The sequence below is a fragment of the Ranitomeya imitator genome, chromosome 7 (genome assembly GCF_032444005.1).
Source record: "Ranitomeya imitator isolate aRanImi1 chromosome 7, aRanImi1.pri, whole genome shotgun sequence".
NCBI lineage: Eukaryota > Metazoa > Chordata > Amphibia > Anura > Dendrobatidae > Ranitomeya > Ranitomeya imitator.
The window spans coordinates 73,994,503-74,007,035 of NC_091288.1; the positions used below are offsets into that span (position 1 = coordinate 73,994,503).

General features: G+C 43.9%; 1 protein-coding gene across 1 annotated transcript in view; it reads right to left on the reverse strand.

Annotated features, from left to right (window-relative positions):
• SLX9 (SLX9 ribosome biogenesis factor) overlaps positions 1–12,533 on the reverse strand; it is a 187,215-nt gene that overhangs the window by 44,574 nt on the left and 130,108 nt on the right. Inside the window, exon 4 of the mRNA XM_069733515.1 lies at positions 5,066–5,228. Within this exon, the coding sequence (XP_069589616.1) occupies positions 5,066–5,228 (163 nt within the window). The remainder of the gene's footprint in view (positions 1–5,065; positions 5,229–12,533) is intronic.

A 12,533-nucleotide genomic window follows, 5' to 3' on the forward strand; every position in this document is an offset into this window, starting at 1 on the left:
TAGCACACGAGCATGCTCAGATAACACCTTATCCGAGCACATTTGTGGTCAGTATCCAGAATAAATAATCGCCATGGTGTTGATAGATATAATACACTTAACTGAATCCATAAGGTAGGGTGTGAATAAATATCTCAACATCATTCAATACAAATCAAAATAAATGTATCGTATAAAAAGGCCTTGAAAAAGCCAAGGCGAAAAATATGTTGGGAGTCCTGGGTCCACATCTTTTAGGTTGGTTCCTTTTTACATGTACTGTTTTTATTAAGTCTCATATGCTAATAAAACTGATTTTAGAGTTATTCCTTGAGAGTAGGTTCCTATGGCTTTGAATATCCACTAAACCCTTAGCTTTATGCTTCAGTGTTTTTTGTAGGGTCAAATAATACGCTTCAGCAGCAAACAGTTCAATATAAAGTAAACTGTACGATTGTACGTAAAACCACTGAAAAAAGGGTCAAATATACGGAGATTAAATGCTTATTCCCATCTTCAAGATCCTATCCAATACGTATTAGGTGCAATAATAAAAAAAAGTGCAAATACCTCCACAATTAGAAATGTACCATAGTTTTCCTGCAGTCATGTTATATAGCACTGTGTACTTACAATTGCTCACTTTCCCCTTTTAACCAGTTAATTCTTCTCTTTTCCATGAGGTGTATGCCATCTCGTGATTAGAAACAGACTAGGTGAATCCTTCTAAGCTCTATGTAGAAACAGGAGGTCAATTTTCTCTGCACAAGTCATGGGTCACGGCAAATGTCTATGGCAGGAGGGAGGAGAGAAGCGGCCAAGTCAAGAGGTGAAGAGAGGGATTGTAAATGCAGGGACAAGAGACTTCCTGCTTCTACATAGAGCAAAGAAAAGCTAAATAATTTACTAGGTAGAAAGGCAAAATGCAAGAGGGGAGAAGCCAGTGCTGCTTATGGTCAGAACACAATACATAAAGTGCACATGCACATATTGATTTCTAACTGTATTTCAAAATGAGACATTTAGCAAACAATTGATCAATTCTTTGAGCCACCCCGCCACGTCACGGCATTCTCATAATGGGGCAGTCCTACTCTACGTTTTATATATTCGCTGTTTCATAAAGGCCTCCTACATGTATTAAAAGCAAGACCACATTAAATGCAAGCTGTACCTGAAGCATTTCTGAATCACTCCCATGGCACCAGAGGGGCAAGTGCAGATAAAGGCCGACCAGGTCCAGACATAGACATTTCAGGTCCAACCTACACACTGCCTAACCAGCACCATAGATAAAGGGTGAGACAGGCTGAAGCACAGGTACACAATTAAACAGCGCCTAGGGCAGGGCAGGGCTGCTGTATGTGGGTATAGCAGTCTTTGACATTAGTTTGTGGCTGACCACCACTGTTGCCGTGCATGCTGGGTTATGTACGCCATTCATTCTCTGTGTTCACTGTGATTGATAGGCTGCTGTACCCAAATACAGCAGCCCTGCCCTAGTTGCAGAGAGAAGCCGGGATTCTGTGTATGTGGCTTATTCTGTGCTACAGAGAGAAGCCGGGATTCCGTGTATGTGGCTTATTCTGTGCTGCAGAGAGAAGCCGGGATTCCGTGTATGTGGCTTATTCTGTGCTACAGAGAGAAGCCGGGATTCCGTGTATGTGGCTTATTCTGTGCTACAGAGAGATGCCGGGATTCCGTGTATGTGGCTTATTCTGTGCTACAGAGAGAGAAGCCGTTATTCCGTGTATGTGGCTTATTCTGTGCTACAGAGAGATGCCGGGATTCTGTGTATGTGGCTTATTCTGTGCTACAGAGAGAAGTAGGGATTCTGTGTATGTGGCTTATTCTGTGCTACAGAGAGAAGCCGGGATTCTGTGTATGTGGCTTATTCTGTGCTACAGAGAGATGCCGGGAATCTGTGTATGTGGTTTATTCTGTGCTACAGAGAGAAGCCGGGATTCTGTGTATGTGGCTTATTCTGTGCTGCAGAGAGAAGCCGGGATTCTGTGTATGTGGCTTATTCTGTGCTACAGAGAGAAGCCGGGATTCTGTGTATGTGGCTTATTCTGTGCTGCAGAGAGAAGCCGGGATTCTGTGTATGTGGCTTATTCTGTGCTACAGAGAGATGCCGGGATTCTGTGTATGTGGCTTATTCTGTGCTACAGAGAGATGCCGGGATTCTGTGTATGTGGCTTATTCTGTGTGTATGTGGTTTATTCTGTGCTACAGAGAGATGCCGGGATTCCGTGTATGTGGCTTATTCTGTGCTACAGAGAGATGCCGGGATTCCGTGTATGTGGCTTATTCTGTGCTACAGAGAGATGCCGGGATTCCGTGTATGTGGTTTATTCTGTGCTACAGAGAGATGCCGGGATTCCGTGTATGTGGCTTATTCTGTGCTGCAGAGAGAAGCCGGGATTCCGTGTATGTGGCTTATTCTGTGCTACAGAGAGAAGCCGGGATTCCGTGTATGTGGCTTATTCTGTGCTACAGAGAGATGCCGGGATTCCGTGTATGTGGCTTATTCTGTGCTACAGAGAGAGAAGCCGTTATTCCGTGTATGTGGCTTATTCTGTGCTACAGAGAGAGAAGCCGTTATTCCGTGTATGTGGCTTATTCTGTGCTACAGAGAGATGCCGAGATTCTGTGTATGTGGTTTATTCTGTGCTACAGAGAGAAGCCGGGATTCTGTGTATGTGGCTTATTCTGTGCTGCAGAGAGAAGCCGGGATTCCGTGTATGTGGCTTATTCTGTGCTACAGAGAGAAGCCGGGATTCCGTGTATGTGGCTTATTCTGTGCTACAGAGAGATGCCGGGATTCCGTGTATGTGGCTTATTCTGTGCTACAGAGAGAGAAGCCGTTATTCCGTGTATGTGGCTTATTCTGTGCTACAGAGAGAAGCCGGGATTCTGTGTATGTGGCTTATTCTGTGCTACAGAGAGAAGCCGGGATTCTGTGTATGTGGCTTATTCTGTGCTACAGAGAGAAGCCGGGATTCTGTGTATGTGGCTTATTCTGTGCTACAGAGAGAAGCCGGGATTCTGTGTATGTGGCTTATTCTGTGCTACAGAGAGATGCCGAGATTCTGTGTATGTGGCTTATTCTGTGCTACAGAGAGATGCCGGGATTCTGTGTATGTGGCTTATTCTGTGCTACAGAGAGATGCCGAGATTCTGTGTATGTGGCTTATTCTGTGCTACAGAGAGATGCCGAGATTCTGTGTATGTGGCTTATTCTGTGCTACAGAGAGAAGCCGGGATTCTGTGTACGTGGCTTATTCTGTGCTACAGAGAGAAGCCGGGATTCTGTGTATGTGGCTTATTCTGTGCTACAGAGAGATGCCGGGATTCTGTGTATGTGGCTTATTCTGTGCTACAGAGAGAAGCCGGGATTCTGTGTACGTGACTTATTCTGTGCTACAGAGAGATGCCGAGATTCTGTGTATGTGGCTTATTCTGTGCTACAGAGAGATGCCGGGATTCTGTGTATGTGGCTTATTCTGTGCTACAGAGAGAAGCCGGGATTCTGTGTACGTGACTTATTCTGTGCTACAGAGAGAAGCCGGGATTCTGTGTATGTGGCTTATTCTGTGCTACAGAGAGAAGCCGGGATTCTGTGTATGTGGCTTATTCTGTGCTACAGAGAGAAGCCGGGATTCTGTGTACGTGACTTATTCTGTGCTACAGAGAGAAGCCGGGATTCTGTGTACGTGACTTATTCTGTGCTACAGAAAGTGTTAATACCTCATTTACTATTATGTAAGGCAAGTACTGTACACGCAACCCACATATACATAATGGAGGGCATTTTCGTTACATTTATGATTGATTTTATATACTTTAACGTATTAATTTATTTTGCTGGCTTATATAATGCCAATAATTTCCACAGCCCATCACTGACATCTTCATCACTGTCTCCATTGGGGCTCACAATCTACATTCCCTATCAGTATGTCTTTGCCGTGTGGGAGGAAACCTGAGAACCCGGAGGAAATCCATCCAAACACGGAGAGAACATACAAACTCCTTGCAGATGTTAGATAAGGAGATGCGCAACGCATGCACAGACCAGGGATCTGAACCTCATATGGTCACTGAATGGCAGTATTATTATTGATTAAAATGCTCCTTGCATCAGGGCTGCGGAGTTTGTGCCCATTTTGGTGGAATTGGAATAAAATAGACCGACTCAGACTCCTAAAATATATAATAAATTGGGTACAATAGTACACTCAGGAATTTGGGAAAGTTATGAAATGTCCTATAAAAGTCTGTTCTGTTCCTGATCTAAGAAGCTCGGCTTTTAGTGGACATAAATCTGTGCTGCGCTTTATGCACATGCTCAGTAGTGACCAGGGCTGTGGAGTCAGAGTCGGAGTCAGTGAAATTGAGGAGTTGGTGCTTTGGCTTAACGACTCCACAACCCTGCTTTGCACAGTGGTTTTATACACCTGTCCCTTACTGAAAGAATAAAGCCAGTTTCACACATCCGCATTTAGTGGTCCTAGTACAGACCGTGATTTACTGAGTCCCCTAACCCAAACTTTGTCTCCTTTTTTTGACTATGAGGCTATAACGTTCAGGTCAGGAGACCTGCAGCCATTCCGCGATTCATGGTCCGTATTCGGACCCCCAAACAAGGATGCGTTTGACTGTGTGAATCAGTTGGTCTAATGTTCCAATTTTCACCCCATAATCGGCTTATTGTGTGGATTACAAGTTTAAAGGGATATTCCAACTGAAAACACATATCACTTACTGTGATTAGAGATGAATTCTGGATCAGTGCGGATTCAACCATTGGGACCCTGATAAATACAAAATCAGGGGAACCTGTACCTGGCATGCAGATTAGGAAATCGACTGGCGTACAAGCTTCAAGTAAAGTTCACGGCGGTAAGAAAAAGTGTCAAGCACGGCCATCGCCTCCAGGGACATAGGCGACGTCACTGTGCCCAATGGATGTAGGATAAATGCGGTCAGTGAGAAATCGCCTAATGAGCATCACCAAACAAAATTTGAAGGAGTTTTTTTTTTTTTTTTAGTAAGGTAGAAAATAAGAAATAAGACAACTTACTCTTTGGGCTGCTTCCGCCGAGCTCGCGGCTTACTAGCAGAGGTTAATGCGGACAGCTCAGGTAAGGCATCCATGAGGGGCTGCATGTCCCCAACCACCGGAGTAGCTTTTCTCTTGGCTTGAGCCTTTTTTGCCAGCTGTGCCAGTTTCAGGGAATCGATTTCTGAAGAAAAGGAGGTTTGGTTAATTTAGTATGTTTACTTCAAATTCCAAGAGGAAAAACAAACCAAAACATATTCTGAAAAAAAGAAAACGTAAATACAAAGTAGAACAGCAAAGTCTGTAAAGATCTAACCCATCTAAAGATCTGAAAAACCATTTCACCATAAGTTGGCCAAATGATTGATATCCGTAGCCGCCTTAGTGTACTGGCTACTAACGCAACTGTGCAATATTCTAATAGGACAGCCATTCAGTCATCCAAAGCCGTACATGTATATGGTTTGCTGCGGTAACAATAAAATCAAAAGGGGTTTTCTGGGCCCCTTCATTGTTTTCCGGCATAGTGCTGTAGTGGCTGTGCGTAGTACTGCACATCATTACCAATCACTTGTACAAATATATCCGTGCATTTAAAACATCAGACTGCACTCGGATGTCATCTGAGGGCAGTCACAGAAATATTGGAGAAGATGAAGAAATTAAGTTCTCCATCTTCTGCGCGCCGGTTATACAATTCTCTAACGTGAGAGAATCGGATCACACTAAGGTGACCGTCAGATCAAACCCTGACAGAGTATAATCCTAGTGAGAATAGCATTATCGGCCCGATTCTCTCACATGGGAGAACATACGCTGGTGTGATCCAAGCCTGTGTCTTCAGAATGACAATATCCAAAGCAGTGGTGTTTCCCAAAGATAGATTTTCAGTTACCTTTTAAAGGGTACACAAGAAAAAGTGAGAGTCTGGAAAATGTATTAAAGGGAATCTGTCACCCCAAAAATGGCCTATAAACTAAGCCCACCGTCATCAGAGGCTTATCTACAGCATTCTGTAATGCTGTAAAAAAGCCCCCAATGTATCCTGAAAGATGAGAAAAAGAGGTTAGATTATAATCACCCGGTGGGTCCCGCTGCGGTGGGCGTCGCGGTCCGGGGCCTACCATCTTCTTACAATGACGTCCTCTTCTTGTCTTCACGCTGTGCCTCAGGCGCACTTTGTCTCCCTGTTGAGGGCAGATCAAAGTACTGCTGTGCGCGGGCGCCGGGAAAGGTCAGAGAGGCCCGACGCCTGCGCACTGCAGTACTTTGCTCTTCCCTCAACAGGGCAGACAAAGTACGCCGGAGCCGCAGCGTGAAGACCAGAAGAGGACGTCATCGTAAGAAGATGGGAGGCCCCGGACCGGACCGCGACGCCCATCGGACCAGACCGCAGCAGGACCGCCCCTGGGTGAGTATAATCTAACCTCTTTTTCTCATCTTTCACGATACATCGGAATTCTGGAATGCTGTAGATAAGCCCCTGATGCCGGTGGGCTTAGCTCATCGTCGATTTTGGGGGTGACAGGTTCCCTTTAAGGTTGACATACGGTCATTATCGAAAGTGTTGGCACCCTTGAAATTGTTCCAGAAAATAAATGTTTTGTTTTATACATGTATATTTCCATTGTTTGTATTAAGGAAAAACACAAAAAAAAGAGGAAGAAAAAGGCAAATTGGACATCATTTCACTCAAAACCCCATAAAAGAGGACAAAATTGTTGGCACCCTCAACTTAATATTTGATTGCACACCTTTTGGAATAAATAACTGCAGTCAGTAGCTTCCTGTTAGCAACAAGCTTCTTAACACCTATCAACAGGAATTTTGGAGCACTGTTGTTTGGTAAACTGCTCTAGGTCTCTCATATTTGAAGGTGCCTTCTCCCAACAGCAAAATTAAGATTCCTCCAAAGTTTTTAAATGGGATTTAGATCCAGAGTCATTTCTGCGACTTCAGAACCCTCCTGTGCTTTTTTACATCCATTTCTGGGTGCTTCTTGAATTAGTTTTGGGTTCATTGTCCTGCTGGAAGATCCATGACTTAGGAAGCAAACCCAGCTTTCTGACACTGGGTACTACATTGCGACCCAAAATCGTTTAGTAATCTTCAGATTTCATGCACACAGTCAAGGCATTCTGTACCAGAGGCAGCAAAACCACCTCAAAACATCTTTGGACTTCCACCATATTTGACTGTAGGTACTGTGCTCTTTTCTTTGTAGCCCGCATTCGGTTTTCCGTAAACAGTAGAATGTTGTGCTTTACCAACAAAGCTCAATCTTGGTCTCATTTGTCCACAGGACGCTTTCCCAGAAGGATATTGGCTAACTCACATACATTTTGGCAAACTACAGTGTAGCTTTTTTATGTCTCTGTGTCGACAGTGGCGTCCTCCGGGACCTCCTGCCATAGCGCTTCATTTCATTCAAATGTCGACAGTTTGCGCTCACACTGATGCATCATGAGTCTGCAGGAAAGCTTACAATTTTTTGGAACTTAATTGGAGTTGCTTATCCACCATCCGGACTATGAGTTGCAACTTTTCATCAAATTGGTCACTGCTGTCCAAGTCCAGGGAGATTACCTACAGTGCCATGGGTTGTAAGTTTCTTGACTATGTTGCGCAACGTGGACAAAGAAACATCAAGATCTCTGGAGATTGACTTCTCTTCTCTTTCTGTTCTCCATGCTTAGTGTAACAAACTAACAATGCAAATATTGAGTCACCTTCTCCCCTTTTTATCTGGTTTCAGGTGTGATTTTCATATTGTCTACACCTGTTACTGGTCACAGGTGAGTTTGAAGGAGCATCACTGGCTTGAAACAAAGTTGAGTCCCCGCAGCCACATGTTTCACAGCTGGTAGACAGCCACAAAATATGTGTGAATTGCCTGACAGAAGCAATCAGCGCATGTTTTGTGGTTATCTAAGGCTAAGTTCACATTAGCGTCTCTGTGCGCAGTGTGTCATCTGCATGTGCAAACACATGCCAAAACGCATGCAAAATCATGCTTACGCCAGCACATCATCTTGCGCATGATACAAAAAAAAAAAATGCTGCGTGTGCATGCGTTTAAATGAGTTTTGGCATGCGTTTGCGTTTTTTATGCACACGGTGAAAGCGGTGACATCATTTTCTGGACCTGCGCAGTCTAAAGTACGCATGCGTATCGAACGCATTCGTACGCATGTCATTGTGTACCAACGCATTCCAATAGACGCTAATGCGGTGTTTAAGCAATTGTCAGCATGCGGACAATCGCGCAATATTTGACGCCTCAAAAAATTCAACATGTTGCGTTTGCCAGACCCCGCCGCACACCTCAAAACAACGCATGCGCACGCATCCGCAAGCGAACGCATGCAAAAACATGTCCCTGCGTACACCATCTTAAAGATATGAGCCTGTGACGCATGCGGATGTATGCAGATCGTACACTGCGCACACAGACGCAAACCCGGCCTAACAGGGGTGAAATATGTGGCCGCTGGGACTCAGACATGGCACTTCAGCACCCATGATACTCGGTGCATACCCGGGCACCCCAAGGCAAACTCGAGTAACGTGTCACTATTGTTTACCTACAATTTTGGAAAAGTGCAAACAATTTTCTCCAGACCATTTTTAGGGATTGTGTGAAATTATGTCCAATTTGCCTTTTTCAGTTTTTTGTGTTGTTCCAATACACACAAAGGAAATAAATGTGTATAACAAAACCTGTGTAATTGCAATAATTTTCTGGAAGAAATACTTTTATTTTCCGGAACAATTTCAAGGGTGCCAATACTTTTGGCCATGACTGTCTGCATGTATCTATATAAAAAATATATTAACAGTAATACTAATTTTATTTCTATAGCGCCAACATATTCCGCAACACTTTACAATTCAGGGGGCACTTGTACAAACAAGATAAGACATTACAGAGTAACACATAGCTCAATGAACACCAAGAGGAGAGAGGACCCTACTCGCAAGATGACAATCTATGTGGAAATAGGGGGAACGCTAAAGGTAAAAATATGTGCCTGTCCTGTTCACTGTTCAGCCCAGCCATCAATATAATAGAGGCATTCAAATACATGTATATTTGTACAGATTATGCCCTAATTTCTAAAACATATTCTGAGCTTTTTCTCCCAGTGTTTGAAGATCGGGTACTTCAGATTGATTGATTTAGATCCAATTCAATGTTGTAACACCCATGGGTGTAACCACATTCACTTACATTTCACAATAAGATGCCAAAGCCTCATTAACTGCAGCTGAAAAAGCAAAAATCCCCTTAAAGGCTATGGACACCTTCGGTAATTTATTTTTATTGTTAATTTTCTTTCTGAATTCAAAGTTAAGCAACTTTCAAAACAGTGTTTGCTAAGAATGCTTTACCATTAATCAGATGCAGAATGTCTATAAGTTCTTTATCTAGTTTAATGGTTTTATAAAAATGTTACAAATCTGTCAAAGATTAGCTCTGGTTCTGGAGGCCAGCTCTCCTCACTTCTCTCAATGTCAGTGATAACAGCAGGGAGGTGGAGAGGGTAGTACATAAGGTTTTCACAATAAGCACAGGAGAAAAAGCATGTACAGTTTCAGGGAGGGCCAGAGAAAACAGACTACAGAGAAGAAGGAAATTGTGTCCGCACATGCTCGGTACGTGATGCGTCCACACTGCGGCGTATGTGTGGTACTACATTGATGGTATGGGTGATCATTGGGGGATGTGCACAGCAGGGTGTGCATACACTGCCTATCTCAATCTCATTAGCTGGTGCTCCGATCACATGATTTGCGCCAAAAATACTTAGGGTCCCTTTAGTCTTGCACACCGGACCCCGAGTTAGCATTACAGTAGTATTACACAAGCAAAACGCGCGCTGGGGCCTGTTTTTATCATGGTAACCTTGCAGTCTGCCTCATTGCCATGGGTAGGAGTTTGCTTACTATATACCCACAATCTTCATAATTACCGTATATACTCGAGCATAAGCCGAGATTTTTAGCCCATTTTCTTGGGCTGAAAGTCCCCCTCTCGGCTTATACTCGAGTCATACCCAGGGGTCGGCAAGGGAGGGGGAGGGGGGACTGTCTAATAATACTCACCTGCTCCTGGTGCGGTCCCTGCACGTCTTTTCCCCGACGCTGCCAGCTTCTTTTTGACTGTACTGAGCGGTCACATGGTACCGCTCATTACAGTAATGAATATGTGGCTCCACTTCCCATAATGAGCGGTAATGGTGACCACTCAGTACAGGAAGAAGCTGCCGGCGCCAGGGAACAGACATGCAGGGACCGCACCAGGAGTAAGTGAGTAGAACGGGGAGGGGAGCGCTGCGCGATAGTCACCTGCTCCTCGTTCCGGCGCCGCTCCGTCTTCAGCAGTGACGCTCAGGTCAGAGGGCGCGGTGACGTGGTTAGTGCGCGCCCTCTGTCTGAAAGTCAGTGCAGGAGACGCTGAAGATGGAGCGGCGCCGGAACGAGGAGCAGGTGAATATTGGAAGTGCCGGGGGCCTGAGCGATGGAGAGGTGAGTATGTGATTTTTTAATTTTTTTTATCGCAGCAACAGCAAATGGGGCAAGTGTCTGTATGGAGCAACTATGGGGCCATAATGTTTGTGCAGCATGATATGGGGCCATAACGTTTGTGCGGCACTATATGGGGCCATAACGTTTGTGCGGCACTATATGGGGCCATAACGTTTGTGCAGCACTATATGGGGCAAGTGTCTCTATGGGGCCATGATCGTTTGTGCAGCACTATATGGGGCAAGTGTCTGTATGGGGCCATAACGTTTATGCAGCACTATATGGGGCAAGTGTCTCTATGGGGCCATAACGTTTGTGCAGCACTATATGGGGCAAGTGTCTGTATGGGGCCATAACGTTTATGCAGCACTATATGGGGCAAATGTCTGTATGGAGCATCTTATGGGGCCATTATTAACCTTTATGCAGGATTATATGGGGCAAATTTTAATATGGGGCCCATCATAAACTTTATGGAGCATTATATGAGGCTCCTGATTCAATATGGATATTCAAAAACACAACCTACTGATGTCTCAATTTTACTTTTATTGGTACCTATTTTTACTTTTGACATTTACCGGTAGCTGCTGCATTTCCCACCCTAGGCTTATACTCGAGTTATTAAGTTTTCCCAGTTTTTTTGTGGCAAAATTAGGGGGTCGGCTTATACTCGAGTATATACGGTATGTGTTTACATTCATACATAGGACCATTGTGTCTGTTACACTTAAATGAGCTATTGCTCAAGCATTCATATTTGTTTATTGCTTGGCCGTTCTGCTTTGTTATCTATGTACAGTCTTGTTCGTCTTTATGAATTTCATGCATGCTTTATACAATTTGTATTAATAATATTGCAATTTTTAAAGCTTAGAACTGAGCATTTTCTCCTTTCTGGAAAAGAAGTAAAGCAGGTGAAGAAAAAATAAAGTGCAGAATAGAAGCGGATACATAAAAGAAAGTTAAAAACGCAGCACACTGGAAACACATAGATCTCACATCCAGCCTATATTACTGGAAGAGACACTCTCTCAAAAGAAAAATCTGAAACTTTGTACAGGCTGCAAAAAGCATATCAGGAGGTTTGGAAATGTATGACAATTGCAGACTAAAATTAGAGGAACGTTACTAAGAGGTAACTGTATTTTCAACAAACTTTAAATAAATCTCTGGCATAGGTGAATATAAGAAACTTTATAATATACCTTATCAGAGAAATCGGCTTCATTCCCAACTTATAAGACAATACATCCTCTACCCCTGTCTCCTGAACTCACCATCCACTGTGGAAAAAACAACTCAAAACAGTCTCTCTCAAGCCAGATAGACTGCCAGATCCATGTAATGCCCAAAATACCCTATAGAGAGGGATGATGGGAGGAAGAGAGCAGCAGAGAGATGAAGTATGGGGAAACGAGACACAGAAAGATTATTCTGTACTTTCCATACATATATGCTAGCCACCTTAGGGAGAGACCCAAGTTGGGCTAAATATAGCGGGACGAAAGAGACTGAAAAGCCCTCTACTTAAAGGAAATACATGGCTAGCATATATGTATCGCTTGCTCACCGAGCCCCACTCCATACAGCCAACCAATTCCAGCCCTGTGCTGATGAGGGCCTAAAGCCCGAAACACGTGTCCACAGGTAGGAATTGGTTGGCTGTGTAAATTTAGAAACTAATCCGCAGCATTGCACGCTTGGCGGTTCCAAGCGCTGTGGATTAGACTGGGGTGGAAAGAGATGATTTGCATAGCTCCGCCTACTGCAAAGGATTCTGGGTAAACCTGCTATTCTTTGTATTATGCTGCTTGCAAGTACTTTCCGTTTCAGGAAAGCATCCACTCTGTACTTTCCAACAAGTCTTGTATGTCAGCCCAGAGTTGGAGCTGTAGATACATTGATCCCTACTGCTGTGTAATATATCTTCTAGCGAAGAGAAGAATTATCTGGGTAG